The 17,063-nt window shown below is 38.0% G+C and overlaps 1 protein-coding gene across 1 annotated transcript in view; it reads left to right on the top strand.

The window, feature by feature from the left end:
* The window catches only part of LOC307121320 (uncharacterized protein), a 46,462-nt gene that overhangs the window by 2,091 nt on the left and 27,308 nt on the right, over positions 1-17,063 (top strand). Inside the window, exons 5-10 of the mRNA XM_079808839.1 lie at positions 389-514; positions 792-915; positions 1,112-1,181; positions 4,361-4,475; positions 4,664-4,781; positions 8,282-8,394. Of these exons, the coding sequence (XP_079664965.1) occupies positions 389-514; positions 792-915; positions 1,112-1,181; positions 4,361-4,475; positions 4,664-4,781; positions 8,282-8,394 (666 nt within the window). The remainder of the gene's footprint in view (positions 1-388; positions 515-791; positions 916-1,111; positions 1,182-4,360; positions 4,476-4,663; positions 4,782-8,281; positions 8,395-17,063) is intronic.

The raw sequence follows: 17,063 nt of genomic DNA, 5'->3' as shown, positions 1-17,063 counted from the left end.
GTGAATTTCAGGAGGAAGCTGTAATTTTTCACTGATTGCAGTGTTTTTGTTTGAATTTGGGCAATATTCAGGAAACCACATGGGGGCGCTGCCTAAACACTCTTTCCATTTATATTTGCACTTCTATTAATGCATTTTGCAGGCCCTTTTACCCAAACGACACCAGGGTATACAATCAAAGTTTGATTGTTTACTGGGAATCAAACCCATGTCCTTGTTTCTGGCACCATGCTCTACCGTTTGAGCCTGAAATACTTCTGACCACCTCATGTTATGAACAACCTTAACATTTGACTTTTTGTACATGTTCTTTTTTTTGTATAACTTTTGCATTGTTTGTAGAGTTTTGAAAGGTTGTGGCAGTTCCGTTCCATTTTTGTCTACATAGGAAGGTCATTTCCGACCCATCGCACTCTGATGGGGGATCGTCCGGAGGCTATTGAGGGCCAGGCCAAACTGTTCAGAGTTCTTACTGCATTTGCCCGATATAATCCCCAGATTGGATACGTGCAAGGTATGAACTGCCTGTACTTCCACAAATGAGGTCACTGGCAAATCTTATTGAACTTTGTGCCTGTGCTTTTATTGGTCCTGTCAAACATATTTAAGTACAGCATTTACTGATATTCAGTCTCAAGAGGGCAGTCAAGTGCCATCTTGTTGATATTGCATGTCATGCTCATAATTTGGTTTGCAGTTTTTTTCTGTGGAGCTAATTTAGCTAGTTTGCCCTTGACGTTCAGAACATAATGGGACTATGTGATGCCTCAAGGTTTGTTTGTTTTGCTCAGGGATGTCCTATATAGCTGCTGTGCTCCTAATGATCCTGTCTGAAGAAGAGGCTTTCTGGGCTCTGGTTGCTCTGTTAGAGAAGCCCAAGTTTCTCTCAGAGCTCTTTGATTCCTCTCTGAAGAAGTGAGACCTTAGCTTTACCGTATGAACATTAAACACGCACATAAAATGGTTCCTACTTTACTTGCTACTTTATATTTTTGATATATAATGCTAATATAATTATATTAGCGTATCAATAGTAATTTCTTGTTTCTTTCAAATAAACCTAGTTTAACTTTTCACCTATTTATAATTTTATTATCTATTTTATTTTCAGGATTCAACATCAAGCTTTGGTATTTCACCAGCTCCTGAAACACAGGAAACCTCTGCTCTTCAAGCACTTGGTGAGAATTGTGGTCTGAATTTTAGTCAGGCATAACATTATGACCACTGACAGGTGAAGTGAATAACACTGATTATCTCTTCATCACGGCACCTGTTAGTTAGGCAGCAAGTGAACATTTTGTCCTCAAAGTTGATGTGTTATAAGCAGGAAAAATGGGCAAGCGTAAGGATTTGAACGAGTTTGACAAGGGCCAAATTGTGATGACTAGACAACTGGGTCAGAGCATCTCCAAAACTGCAGCTCTTGTGGGGTGTTCCCGGTCATGTTCCCGGTTCCCGGTCCCGGTCATCTCATTGATGCACGTGGGGAGCGAAGGCTGGCCCGTGTGTTCCAATCAAACAGACGAGCTACTGTAGCTCAAATTGCTCAAGAAGTTAATGCTGGTTCTGATAGAAAGGTGTCAGAATACACAGTGCATCGCAGTTTGTTGCGTATGGGGCTGCATATCTGCAGACCAGTCAGGTTGCCCATGCTGACCCTGTCCACCGCCAAAAGTACCAACAGTGGGCACGTGAGCATCAGACCTGGACCACGGAGCAATGGAAGAAGGTGGCCTTGTCTGAGGAACACGTTTTCTTTTACATCCTGGCCAAATTTGCCCATTGGCCCCTCTCCATCATGGCCTCCTAATCATCCCCATAGACAGATTGGCTTCATCACTCTGTCTCCTCTCCACCAATCAGCTGGTGTGTGGTGGGCGTTCTGGCGCAATATGGCTGCCGTCGCATCATCCAGGTGGATGCTGCACATTGGTGGTGGTTGAGGAGAATCTCCCTTCTATATGTAAAGCGCTTTGAGTGCCTAGAAAAGCGCTATATAAATGTAACAAATTAATTACATCACGTGGATGGCCGGGTGCATGTGCGTCGCTTACCTGGGGAACACATGGCACCAGGATACACTATGGGAAGAAGGCAAGCCGGCGGAGGCAGTGTGATGCTTTGGGCAATGTTCTGCTGGGAAACCTTGGGTCCTGCCATCCATGTGGATGTTACTTTGGCACGTACCACCTACCTAAGCATTGTTGCAGACCATGTTGCAGACACCCTTTCATTGAAACTGTATTCCCTGGTGGTTGTGGCCTCTTTCAGCAGGATAATGTGCCCTGCCACAAAGATGACAAAAATGGTTCAGGAATGGTTTGAGAAGCACGAGTTTGAGGTGTTGACTTGACCTCCAAATTCTCCAGATCTCAATACAATCGAGCATCTGTGGGATGTGCTGAACAAACCAGTCCGATCCATGGAGGCCCCACCTCGCAACTTACAGGACTTAAAGGATCTGCTGCTAACATCTCGGTGTCAGGTACCACAGCACACCTTCAGAGGTCTAGTGGAGTCCATGCCTTGACTGGTCAGGACTGTTTTGGCAGCAAAAGGGGGACCAACACAGTATTAGTATCAAAATGTTATGCCTGATCGGTGTATATACGTGTGTGTGTGTATATTTAGATATTCTATTTATTAATATTTCTATTCTATTTCTGCCTTCTCTTTTTTTTGCACTTCCTCTGAAACAAAGACCTTAAAGATGAGGTCTTAAACCCTGGCCTCAACTCTCAACTGGGATATGACTGAATATAAAAACAGGCACATTGTCTCTCAGTCCTCTAGAGTTTATGTTGATCACAGCCTTTCTCTTGAGAAGCCTCTCACATTTAACGCCCCTCACAGATTTGTCACTGTGTCTTATAGACCTTTTCCTGGGGGCTTTTAAATGAGCTCTTCTGTGGTTTTTTTTATGGTAGTGGCTGTCCGCCCCCTCAGAGCATTTGTGCTGCTTGGAGAACTCTTAAGGGATATCCTTCTCTCTGTATGTTGACTCAGCACAGCTGTCTAAAAAGCTGAGCTATTAGACTGCGGCACAGGACAAAAGATGATGCTGTAAACTTACAAACAGTGCAGAATGCAGTGACATGCGTAAAACTTAAAGGGTTAGTTCACCCAAAAAGGATAATTCTGTCACTAATTACTCACCCTCATGTCGTTCCAAACCTGTAAGACCTACATTAATTTTCGGAGCACAAATTAAGATATTTTGATGAAATCCGAGAGCTTTCTGAACCAGCCATAGGCAGCAACGTCATTGCAACTTTCAAGGCCCAGAAAGGTAGTGAAGACATCTTTAAAATAGTCAATGTGACTACAGTGGTTCAACTTTAATGTTATGAATCTCTTCTCTTCCATGTCATTCTCCTACGCTGTTCATGTAATAAACACAGTGCAGCGCTACCAGGATCTGGCAGAACATTATTGGCCGACGCTGTTCACATGAACGCCACGACACATGCGTATGATGCTGATGCAGGAGCTGTATAATTAGGGGGGGGGGGGGGGGGGGGGTGAAGTCTGGTTGAGTTGTGTTAGTAGTGTGTTGATACTTGCGGTTATGTTAAGGAGCATGACCAATCACAACACACTGGTCCAGCTGACCAATCAGAGCACATTGTGCTTTTCGGAAAGAGGGGCTTCATAAAGACCGTACCCAAAAGCATTTTTAGCCAACTATGGTCGCAAGTTCCATTGAATTGTGTTGGTAATGATGGAACTTGCGACCATAGTTGGCTTTGGGACACACACTTAATCACAACAAGGACGATCATAGCTATAATGATAAGGATATAGATCTAGAAATTGTTCTAAATATAAAATAATTTATAGTTGTATAGTTCACACCACAACTATAACCCTAATGGCACAATTAAAGGAACAATATCGTTGGAATCATTATCAACCTTTTTTTCAGCTGATATGAAAAAAACATTGCCAGCCAATCCTGATTTAAAGAACTCGAACATTTAAAGCGGCAGACAACAAAACCGCAGTGTGAGCTTAGAATAAACAGAACGATATTGTCCGCTGGTGTGGACACTTATATAGTTATAGTTATCTTTATAGTTATCATTCTTGGTGTGAATGGGCCTTTACAGTCAGGCTGGGAAGAGGGGTGCTGCAACAAAGTAAAAATAATGTGTTTTTTTTAACATTCAAGCATGAAACCCTATTCTAGCAGACCTCAAAAACAAACAAAAAATGACTTTAATGACTTACTTTCTTGTGTGGCTTGTTTTACTTTATGAAAAAGATTGATTGCTGTGAAATATGACCTGTTCTTATGGGTGTGGCATAAATGTCAGATAATAATAATAGGAGTGTGTTGTTCTCTTTCTGCTTTTAGGAGACTCTTGGGGTGTCTTCTCTGCATTTCATCATGCAGTGGTTTCTCACTCTCTTCACCTCTCTGCCGTGCTGGGACTCGGTATTGGCCATCTGGGATCTTATCATGCTGCACGGTATTACACCCCTTTTTCTTGTTTGTCCTAGAATAACAACATCCCAAGTGTCAAGCTGGTATGTTTGCTTTTCAAAGTCAAAGTGTGTGATTTCTGCACCACTAGGGTCACTAACCAGGAATAGCAAATGATTGTTTTCAAATAGGTTTCCTGAACATGATCCGATCAATTCTTCATACTCTTTGCAGGGCTGCAGGCTGTATTTCGCACTGGCCTCACCATCATCCTGCAACTGGAGTCTCGTATCATGAACATGACTGAGGAGGCCACCGTGCTGCCCGTTCTGCTGCGAGTGCCTGTGGACGTGTGAGTGCAATGATATTACAGTGTGGCCGATGGTTTTTCATGTTATGACTGATAACTGATAAATGATTGATATTAAAATATACCTTTTTGTTTAAATTAATTACAAATAAAACATTAAATCCCGGTTTCCCAGACAAGGCTTAAGCCTAGTCTCAGACTAAAATATTGCTTGAGCTGTTTTAAGTATATCTTAATACTGTATTATGTATATCCTATTATCCTAAAATATGTCATTGCCATATGCACACCAGTAATGTTTTTTTAAGGCATGTTTATAAAAGCTACTTAAATGTTCTAATTTAACTAAGGCCTAATCCTGGATTAAAGGGATAGTTCACCCAAAATTGAAAATGACCCGATGATTCACTCACCCTATATGACATTCTTCTTTCAGATGAATAAAATCAGAGTTATATTAAAATATGTCCTGGCTCCAAAATTTGAAGCCCAAAAAAGTGCATCCATCCATTATAAAAGTAATCCACACGGCTCCGGGGGGTTAATAGAGGCCTTCTGAAGCGAATCGATGGGATTTTGTAAGAAAAATATCCATATTCAAGACGTTATTAAGTAAAATATCTAGCTTCCGGCAGACCGCCTTCCATATTCAACTTATGAAAAAGCATAACTGCCGCGACAATGACGGATGTAGCTTAAGCTTTGTGAGCTGCGAGAGGCATTACACTTTCTTCCTAACCCCCGGAGCAGTGTGGATTACTTTTATAATGGATGGATGCCCTTTTTTGGGCTTCAAATTTTGAGCTGCCATTCACTGCCATTATAAAGCTTGGAAGAGCCAGGACATATTTTAATATAACTCCATTGTATTCGTCTGAAAGAAGAATGTCATATACACCTAGGATGGCTTGAGGGTGAGTAAATTATAAGAGAAAAATTAAGCAACTTAGACATTATAATGTACAGTATCAAAATGTGCATATTCATTTTGAGATTTGCTAAAGATTACATTTAATAGTTTTATTAAAGATTAACTTTTAAGTGAGTGTTAGATGATGGTAAAGGCAATCTAAATGTAAAAACAGAGAACATTTTTCCTTGTTTTAGGCTTTTTTCCTTTAATTGCCAGCAGTATTCAGATATATTTATGCTTTCAGTATTACAGTGTACAGTTTCAGTATTACAGTGTAATTATACATTTAAGTAGTGAGTAATATTAATTAATATACATTCTTGGGGTAGGGTTAGGATGAGGTTTTTCTATTAGTCTTTGCATTAAATTGCAAGAAATCAAGCAAGCCTGGTGTTAAGTATACAAAAACTGATATTGCTTTCAAAACAGTATAATTTAACTGCTATTTCTTTTCCCAATATGGTCACTAATATCAAGTGAAGTCAAGCAGGTTCATTATATTAAATATAGATGTCTTTCTCATCATAACAGTGGAAGAACCAAGACCTAGTCCAAGTTCTAGGAATTACAATGGCTCTTGTTTATTGAGGAATGCCAGCTGACCAATTAGATTTCTGTGTTCATGTCGATGCAAACTTCATCAGATATTGGTAGGAGTTGTTTCGTAGCGGATGTGTTTATTTGATGATGTCACGGTCACCATGGCGACGTGGCCATGAGAACTACTTTGATTAACGTAGCGGATCTCAAAGACACATGAAGCCAGGCCATATTGTTAAGTTGTTAAATTGTTTCTATGGCCGCCTTATACTCAATAGTGCGTGTTGTCATGGCAACAGACAGAGTCATGCCAATCTGAAGAATCCTTTGTCATGTTATCCGGAATTCTTTTATAGTCATGTGCCCATATTTAAACTCACCTTTGCTAATGGATCTTCAAATAATATTTAAAAACTATGTGCTGTGGCTTGGTAGAGACGTTCATGCCCATGCAGAGCCCATTGCGCTTTGCCAGCCACTTTACAGGATTATAAGGGCAAACGAAGCCATTTGCCAGTTTCAAAGGGGATATTTGGCATTGACATGCAGATGGCAGTCAGCACAAAGCTCCTACACATCAGGGAACGGGTTCACGTTGCTCGCCTGGCACGACGTCAGTGCCGACAAGGTCAAGCCTAAATGCTCCCCCCTGATTCAGAGTATCAGAGCTTTGCTAGGCAGAGAACTGAGCCGTCTGAGAACGAAGCGGTCGCCTTGCTTAGGAGGCCAAAGAGAGAAACAGAAAGAAGGAAGAGGTGAAAAGAGAAGAAACGCCTAAAAAAATCTTACAATCCCTCCAGAAAAAAAAATCTAAAGTGGTTTAAACCAGTCTTCAAGTTCCCAAAACCACTATAAAACTGAGCTGTGAAAAACTTTTTTACCAGCCTGGAACACTAATTTATGTAATCATTTAATCAGGGAGACTCTGTTGGCATCACTGCAGTGCTAGGCTAGCCGGCTCTTTGGTATCCACAGTGACAAGGGTGTCCATCACCTGTCATCAGAGACTGTGTGAACAATGTTTGTCCTTCATGAGAGGGACTGGGATGTCCTTGCGTTCTTCTTTTACAATACTCGCCCCCTCCTCCAATTCATTCCCTTTTACGTGTTTCCTGCCGCAAAGACTTGACAGACCGTGTGTTCGGTATTTTCCCTGGCAAGGCTTTATGTAACTTAAGGCAGACAAGGTTTACCTCTGCTAGGTGGGCTGTTTTCACAGGGATAGTGTTTTCTTTTAATAGCGTGGGGAAATAAACATTGTCGTTTTTTGTTTAATCTCTAATGTATTCATTTCTCATTTTCTGGCTACTGTTTGATCCAGAGGTTATGTCTTTGTTAGAAAAGTTGTAGATGTAGATGCTAGATAAAAATCTTCTTTCGTCTTTCTTTCTAATATTTCATCAACCCTTCTCTTAATCCAGATTTTTTTTCTTTCAAACTTTATGATACCATTTATACTAATGTTAATAGTATACATGTGTAGTAACTATACATATTTATGTAATTATTTATATTTTTATAGGTATACATTTAAATATGTAAATATAAATCTATATGTATTTTACTATTTAAATAATTGGCTTTCATATTGTCATTGTATTAAAACAAATGGTTGAAGTATCTAGAAAATATTAACTTTTTATATAGTTGAAAGTGCAGCTGAGATTAGCACTGCATAATAAATATTTATAAAATTATTTATAATAATTTTAAGCAGAATTAAATAGTGTAATGTTATGAAATTTGTTGAATGTAATGTTAAGAGCACTTGTTTGACAGCCTTAAATAAATCATATATATATATATATATATATATATATATATATATATATATATATATATATATATATATATATATATATATATATATATATATATTATATTTAAAAAAAAATCACTGGCACCCTCCTGCAACTTCCTATGGTTACCTGGAACCCAGTTGGGCCATTGGTTAATATTAATATTAGAATATAATATTTTCCCCAACAGTCATTGTGGAAAATGTGTAAAAATAAAAAAAGGTCTATATTATAATGTAAGCTAAGTTTCACAAAGTAATACTCTCTTTTGTGTGTGTATATGTGTCCAGCTCCCAGCATCATGTCCTCATCCCAGCACTCTGGAACACTGACGTTCAGGAATGGGAAATCAACTGCATGAACAGCCTGGTGTTGGAAGAGACCGATGGTGGACAGGATGAAGGTAAACAAACGCATACCCACAATCCCACTTTAAAACATCTGAGCATGCAAGGACAGATTACAACATTCGGTCGATTTCAACAATGAATATGCTTGTTCTCCAAGCACAGCCCCATCCAAACATGTGCAGACATTCCAGCCCCCTTACATAAGACCTCCTTCTTTGTCCTGCTTGTTTGTTTAGTGTACATATGAGCCCAGCTTTAGTACAGTATGTTGTCCCATGAGCCTCAGTAGCCAACTGTGCTGTAAGCAAGACGCTGAGTTCAGGACTACGGGTCAAGTGTAATGGGCTGACAGAGACACTAGATAGGGACAGACTGTCGACTCAATCTCTTCGGTCATCAGCGTCTGTTAGGGAACCAATGACAGGGATGCTTTTGACTAGACGAGTCTGTAAGTGCCGGCTTTTTGGGAACAAAATGTCAGCTGCATCTCATGTTAGACCCAGGGGAGGATGCCATGCCTGAGTGTACAAAGCGCACTCTTAAGTGTGCTCAGGCTGGATGCTATCTTTGACTTCAGTAACAACAGGCCAAAGTGAACAGACCTGGTATACTAATGTGGGTTTGAGTGTTTTTGCACACTAATGGTTTATAGAAGTATCTTAATAAAAAGGTCAATTTCAGTTAATTTATTTAACAATAGAAAGAATTTGAATATTTCATTGATATATTTTTCATTACTTATTAATTATTTACCTATACACCCTTTTTTGTTTATGTGTTAATGACAAATAAGAAAAATAATATATTTTTTTAAGATAATAATTTTAACCAAAAGAGTTTTAAAATGCATTTTTATATCCAAAAAATGTATGGTGTTGATTCATATTGGTTTTACAGCTTTTAAGACAGCATTAATTCATTATTATTAAACAAAATGTCAGGTGGTGCGTCCATACATTCATTTAAAATAATATACATATACAATATACTTATGAATCATTGTAAAATGCATATCACATGGTAAATTCCCTTTCCCTTTTGTAATTTCTCTTAGTCCAATTTATATAAACGGACACTTTTCTATGTGTTCAGAAGACAATTTTCCATAAGGAATTTTGTTTTTTTAAATAATTTTTTAATTATTTATATACATTATATAATGGTTTACATTTATATTTCTTACTAATGTATGTATACTAGGGCTGAATGATTTTTGAAAAAAATCTAATTGCGATTTTTTTTTTTTTTTTTTTTTTTTTTTTTTTTAACCAATATTGCGATTGCGATTTAATATGTGATTATTTTTTAAACTCTTTATCTTCTGTATTATTCAACAATACATCTTTGTATAGTAATTGTGGAAATCTTTAATTGGTACCTCACAATCCGATTCCGATTCTGGGAGTCACGATCCGATTCCAAAACAATTCTTGAACTTTTTCCTTTTTAAGTTTTTAATAAATTAATAAGATTAATATTAATAATTAATGTTTTTAATTATGATACATGTAATTATAAGCTTTTTAAAATAACTACACATTATAACATTTTAATTAAAACAATTGCATGTGAATAATTTTAAATATATAAACTAATATAGCTGCAAAACATAAAGTAGTAAATCATAAAGAGAAACAAAAAAACATATTACAAGCAATGAACAAAGAGTGCTTTCAGTATATAAGAGTGTCTGAACTGTGAGTGATTTTTCTCTTTCTCAGCTTTACTGTTGTTTGATTATTAATGATGACATCATAGACAGCGGGAGACCTGCATTCACACTAATGCACAGATCTCTTTTAAAATATATAATGTTTTGGCCCTGTCTGTTTAATTCATTAAGACATTACTGACGGTGTTTACATTAATTTTGCGTCATAAAAGCATTTTGAGACGCGCACAGACGCGTGCTCGCAAGCACTCTTCACAATGCGCCGCATGAGCATTTAAAATGGAAAACCTTCTGTCAGTGAGTTTCTAACGACATGAATGAAGCCTTCGTTGAGCATTTGTAAGGAAAATACCGGCGGGCGAGAACACACACTGTAAGTTTCTCACAGCGCTTATCCTGTGCAAAGAAGCCTGCGAATAGGGTTGCCAACCGTTCCGTATAATACAGAATGAAAGCCATACGGAACGCATTAATGCCTTAAATACGGGACGATTCCGTATTATAAGGAACGGTTGGCAACCCTACCTGCGAATGTCATTGCAATTCGGGCCGTCAACCTTTCCGAACGTTATGAAATATTATTTTATGGTTCGTGTGTGTGTGTGTGTGTGTGTGTGTGTGTGTGTGTGTGTGTGTGTGTGTGTGTGTGTGTGTGTGTGTGTGTGTGTGTGTGTGTGTGTGTGTGTGTGTGTGTGTGTGTGTGTGTGTGTGTGTGTGTGTGTGTGTGTGTGTGTGTGTGTGTGTGTGTGTGTGTGTGTGTGTGTGTGTGTGTGTGTGTGTGTGTGTGTGTGTGTGTGTGTGTGTGTGTGTGTGTGTGTGAGAGAGAGAGAGATATAATGGAAGTAATCAGAATACGGGTGTTTCTAAAACACACGCAGCGCCACCATGCACCTGCTGTTAAAATCTAAGCTCAGAATCGATCCAGAATCATTGGAGAGATGATAGTAGCCTATAGTATGAACAACACAATATTAGATAGATCAAACATATATTTTTTTTTTAGGCCAGGCATATGATATGTGTAACGTGCCAAGTTGATGCTTCTTCTGCAGACTTTACTCTCGCGTGTCACGTGACCAGACTGTAATCGTAGCCTTTGCGGTTAGGAAATCGCTTTCTCTCATATCGCGATATTATCGCAAATGCAATTAATCGTTCAGCCCTAATGTATACTCATCGGCCACTTTATTAGATACACCTTGCTAGTACTAGGTCGGACCCCCTTTTGCCTTCAGAACTGCCTTAATGCTTCGTGGCATAGATTGCAAAGTGCTCAAACATTTGTCAGAGATTTTGGTCTATATTGCCATGATAGCATCACACAGTTGCTGCAGATTTGTCGGCTGCACATCTATGATGCAAATCTCCCATTCCACCACATCCCAAAGGTGCTCTACTAGATTGAGATCTGGTGACTGTGGAGGCCATTTGATTTTAGTGACCTCATTGTTCAAGAAACTAGCTTGAGATGATTTGAGCTTTGTGACATGGCACGTCATTCATCAGAAGATGAGTGGCCATAAAGGGATTGACATGGTCAACAATACTCAAGTAGGCTGTAGCATTTATACGATCGGTAGAAAGTGGCCCAAAGTGTGCCAAAAAATATCCCCCACACCATTACACCACCACCAGCCTGAACCGTTCATTCAAGGAAGGATGGATCCATGCTTTCATGTTGTTTACGCCAAATTCTGTCCCTACCATCTGAATGTCGCTGCAGAAATCGAGACTCATCAGACCAGGCACCGGTTTTCCAATCTTTTATTGTCCAATTCTGTTGAGCCCATGCAAATTTTAGTCTCCGTTTCTTGTTCTTAGCTGGCAGGAGTGGCACCGTGTTGTTCTGCTGCTGTAGCCCATCAGATCTGCAGAGATTGGTTGTAACTGGTGGTTGTTTGAGTTACTGTTGCTCATTCGGGCCATTCTCCTCTGACCTCAGGCATCAATGCGGCATTTTCCCTCACAGAACTGCCACTCACTGGATATTTTCTCTTTTTCTGACCGCTCTCTATAAACCCTAGAGATGGTTGCACATGGAAATGCATTGGGTTGCTGCCATGTGATTGGCTGATTTAGACATTTGTGTTATGAACAGTTGAACAGGTATACCTAATAAAGTGGCCGCTGAGTGTATATATAAAATAACATTTATATATATATATATATATATATATATATATATATATATATATATATATGTTTTATTCTTCTACCCAGTATTGGAGTACTGTTAGATCTATAAACCTGAAGAAAAACGATTTCAGTTAATTTATTTAACAAAACATAAATGGTTAATTCAGTAAATGTTTTATTTATTTTATTAAATGTTTTATTTTTATTTAATGAATATCTAATTAATTTGACAGTCAACACAAATTTCTTTTTAAACAATTTTATTTATTTATTTTATTTTTGCTTCACTTATTTTAGGATTTTACATCTTATTTAGATTTTTTTTTCCTTTTTTTTTTTTCGATTCTTGCAATATCAGGTTTTTAACATTTTACATAAATATTTTTACTCATAGAGTAGCTTTATTTATCTTAACTTATACTTTAATGTTTTATGAACTCACGTTCCAGCTAATCAACCTACTTGTCTGTCTATCTTAGCCTGGGGTTTGCACGCTCTGTATTTCAAGTGAAAAATCCCTCCATATTCTCTTGTCCGCCCACACTGGGATCATCAGGTTTCTGTTCTCTTCAAGAGAGTCCCTGGCATTATTTTTGTTGTCGCTCTGAGTGTCTTCATTCACAGCTTCTGATTTAAGTTCTTGAGTTGATTTACAGTAGCGTTAATGCAGGTTTGACAGAATCCCGTTCAACGGGCACTTCTCTGTCTGGCGGCCGTGACTCATTGGCTTTTAACGACGAAGAAACTCCCTGAGGGTGGGTGTGCATGCTGGAGCTTTTTTTTTGGGGGGGTGCTGGTGTAATTGAAAGGCCCAAGCAGTGATTTTTACAGTATGAATCTGTCATCCAAAGCTCTGTGAGTCAATGTGAGTCACCTGGGGGGCCGTCAGCCCTCTCTGTCCCCCTTTTAACAAGGTAATGAGAACTGACTCACAGAGACTTAACTCACTGCACCTGAGCCTCCATGGAAGGCCTATTTGGGAACACCTGGATGTCAGGAAGCCACAGAACGACCACAGCTGACTTGCTGTTGAACGAAGAGTTTTTAGTGGACGGTATCTTTAAATAGATTGTATGTTTATTATGTTTTTAGCACACCTGTCTGTGACATCATACCTGCCTGAAGGTATTTGATTTTCGTTTCGTGCAACAAGGAGCATGAGGTCTTTAGCTTTGCTGTGATTTGCTCTCTCTCTTGTATTCTGAGCAGCTTTTAATCATGTTATTGATTTAATTGAACACTTTCTTTAAAGAATAGCAGCACATAAAAATGCTTTAAAATGTCATAATTCATTCAAGATCAATTTTCTTAAAGGGATAGTTCACCCCAAAATGAAAATTAGCCCATGATTTACTCATAAGTCATCCGAGGTGTATATGACATTCTTCTTTCAGAGGAATAAAATCTGAGTTATATTAAACATTTTCTGGCTAATCCAAGCATAATAATAGCAGTAATAGTTGCTCTGTTTTTGAATTCCATAAAAAATGCATCTGTCCGTCAAATAACGTGCTCCACGCGGCTCCGGGGTGTTAATAAAGCCCTTCTGAAGCAAATCCATGCGTTTGTGTCAGAAAAATATCCATAATTAAAAATGTATTTAATTTTTTTCTATGGCTCCGGCGCGATCATAGATATATACATAGATTCCTCATTAGTGCCTGCACGGATCAGTCGAATGAGGCATCTACGTATATATATCTTTTGATCGCTGCAATATTTTGACCTTATTCACCGGAAGTTATGGCGCTGGGAATACTAGATGACATTCGTCTGATAAGAGGTAAAAAAATAACATAAATACTGTTCGGTTTCTCGTAGAAACCGATCGTTTCGTGTCTTAAGACATCAATGTGTCGCCACGAGCCGCATGGTTTAATTAGGATTTGTATGTTTTTACTCTTGTTGCTCTCATACTCTAAAATATCCCCATTGACATGCATTATACGACTATCACACTGCAACGGTTGGAGTTAAAAATCTTCATTTGTGTTCTACTGAAGAAACAAAGACACCTACATCTTGGATGCCCTGGGGGTAAGCAGATAAACATAACAATTTCGTTTTTGGGTGAACTATCCCTTTAAGTGAGGATGCATTAATTGGATCAAAAATGACAGTAAAGAAATGTATAATGTTAAGGCCCATTCACACCAAGAACGATAACTATAAAGATAACTATATTAGCGTCAACACCAGAGGACAATATAGTTCTGTTTATTTTCAGTTTTGTCATCTGCTGTTTAAATGCTCAAGCTCTTTAACTCTTTCCCGGAATTTTCCGTTATTTGTGAGATGGAATTTTTCACTGTTACATGCTAGGGGGCGCTTCTGAATGAGTACAGAATCTCCTGATCAAAACACAGACGAAGAAGTCGCAAAAAAAACAAGCGATCGTACGTAAGCAGATGCATATGTAAAATAACGCGATCATCAACGTTAAACATCATATAAATCAAAACTGCCTAATGTTACTGAATGAAATGTCGACCCAGGACGAGCTATATGACTGCAAGCATTAGGGGTGGTGATGGACTCTATCTACTCCATCTATGTTTGATCATCTCTCTGAATCTGATCTGGATGTAGACAAAAGCATGATTTTCTCAGCTTTTTGTTCAAAAGGTTGCTTTTTTATGAAACTTATAAATATTCAAGTGTTAATAAAAAGGGAATGCATGAAGCTAGAATAAAACTTTTTTTTTGTTTAAAAGCAGAGGGTCTGCTCTTTCTTGTGATTTATATTGCATGCTCAGATATTCATAAAACAAAATATTCTATGGGCCATTACATTTTTGTGAAAAGGATCAAAAACCCTGGCGGTGGCTGGCAGCTTTTTTTTTTTTTAAACGCTGGCGGGGAAAGAGTTAAAGCAGAGTGGATTCTGATTGGCTGTCAATGTTTTTATCGTTCATCAATTAGATAAAATTGTTCTGAAAGTGTTTCAAAAAACGATATTGTTCCTGTGTGCCGTTATCATTATAGTTTTGGTGTAGACTCTGCTATTCTTTTATATTTAGAATTTTTTTTAGAACTATATCTTTATCGTTATCATTATAGTTATCATCCTTGGTGTGAACAGGCCTTTACAAAATGCATAAGACTTCTTTGAAAAACATTAAACTTTTTCCAACTCTAAACCTTTGAACGGACGTTTAAAATCAGATTTATGCTACTTTATTTTACTAAAACTCAGACCCTACACAGACATCTTCTTTCCTATGGAATGTTCTGTAAAGCTTGTGTGAGTAACCGTAACCGAGGGAGGCGAGGCTTGGCGAGGATCGAGTGTTGTTCCTTTTTATCCTATTTGCTTAAGATGATGTAAAATTTGATTATATACTCTAAAAGCTTTAAAAAAAAGTTTGGCTCTTGTTTCAGCTAATAAAGTGTCTGTTCTTTACTGCAGATCTCTCTTAGGGCTCAGAGGAACTTAAGTCTGGATCCACGTTTGAAAGTCATGCTTTATAGCTTACAAGAACAGATTAATTTGTAATTTCTATTTCATAGAAATCACTGATGATTGCTGTATAGGCTCTCATGGGGTTGTGCAGTACAGAAAGGTGTTTGTTGCCTTGAGAGCAGGATTGCATTTTGCTTGTGAGTGTGTTGGCAGAATCCTGAGGTGTGCTGCTATCTCAGCGCTGTTTTTCCCTGCCGTCTGTGTTGCAGTGACTCAGCTGCTTTCTACAGGTGCAATGAATCCAAAATGTAAAATACTTGTATATTATTTACTAAAATTTTAAATTGTTTATATGTATAAATATATACAGTTAAACCTACTTTTATTCAGACACCTTCAACATTTTCTCACATTATCACAGTTTATTCACTATAGTTTAGAAAATGGTAATAAAATATGACGAGAACTCAGAGTTAAACTGTGTCAGAACAAATTAATCTTGATAGTGTCAGATAACTTTGATAGAAAGGTATGTAATGGATTGCAATCAGCTGTTAAATTTAAGCACACAATTAGACCATGTTCACACTAATATGTTTTCGTTTGAAAACGCATCTTTTTATCGCCGTTTTGCCCTTCAGTCCACACTGAGACGGTGTTTTAAGTCAACAAAAACGTAGCTTTTTGAAAATGCTCTCCAAAGCAGATAAATTTGAAAACGGCGTCTTCGTGTCGTAGTGTGTACTGCGAAGACGGAGGTATTTGAAAACGATGACGCATGTTTAGTCATGCGATGCATATTGTACCAATAGATCCGTATGTTAATACCGCTATTGTGCCAGTTATGTGCTATTCACTTTCACACAGTTGCTAAAATGTTACTTTGCACACTTCATATCACAGTCCTGCAAGGATGACAGAAAACTTACTCGCTGTCCTGTGGGAAAACATGAGAGCAGTTGCGTTTTAGACCAACTATAATAATGGTTGACCGAGTACGACCTGGACGCATCAGTGAATGGGGAGATATTTGCTAAATAAAATGATCCTGCCAGAAGAATTGTGTGATAACTTTATAATGTCTGTATCATCTCATTGAGCTTTTATGAGGTTTTACGCATGCGCAGTAAGTTCAATTTGGCGTTTACTGACAGTTTCAGTGTGGATGAGAAATGTTTGGAAAATGTTAGTGTGGACGGAGAGCGTTTTGAAACGAAAACTCAGTTTTCAAATTTATCCGCATTAATGTAGACATAGCCTTAGATAATAGCAATTTAGGTCAACCAATTACCAAGCAATGCTTCATTTTGTCCAGTCTGTGGTGTAAAAGGTCGCATTAGCAATTAAATGAAAAACACTTAACAAAACATGGTCAGGTCAAAGTTTCTGAATAATTTTGGTCTCAAATTTTTTATCAAATTTTAGTAGTCCACTGTATGAAGAATTTTTGGGTATAATATGTCACAGTTTACTTTTTGTTTTTATGAAATTAATGCTTTTATTCAGCAAGA

This window comes from Gobio gobio, assembly GCF_949357685.1.
Source record: "Gobio gobio genome assembly, chromosome: 25".
In the NCBI taxonomy this organism is placed as follows: domain Eukaryota; kingdom Metazoa; phylum Chordata; class Actinopteri; order Cypriniformes; family Gobionidae; genus Gobio; species Gobio gobio.
This window is presented reverse-complemented; position numbering and strand designations above follow the sequence as displayed.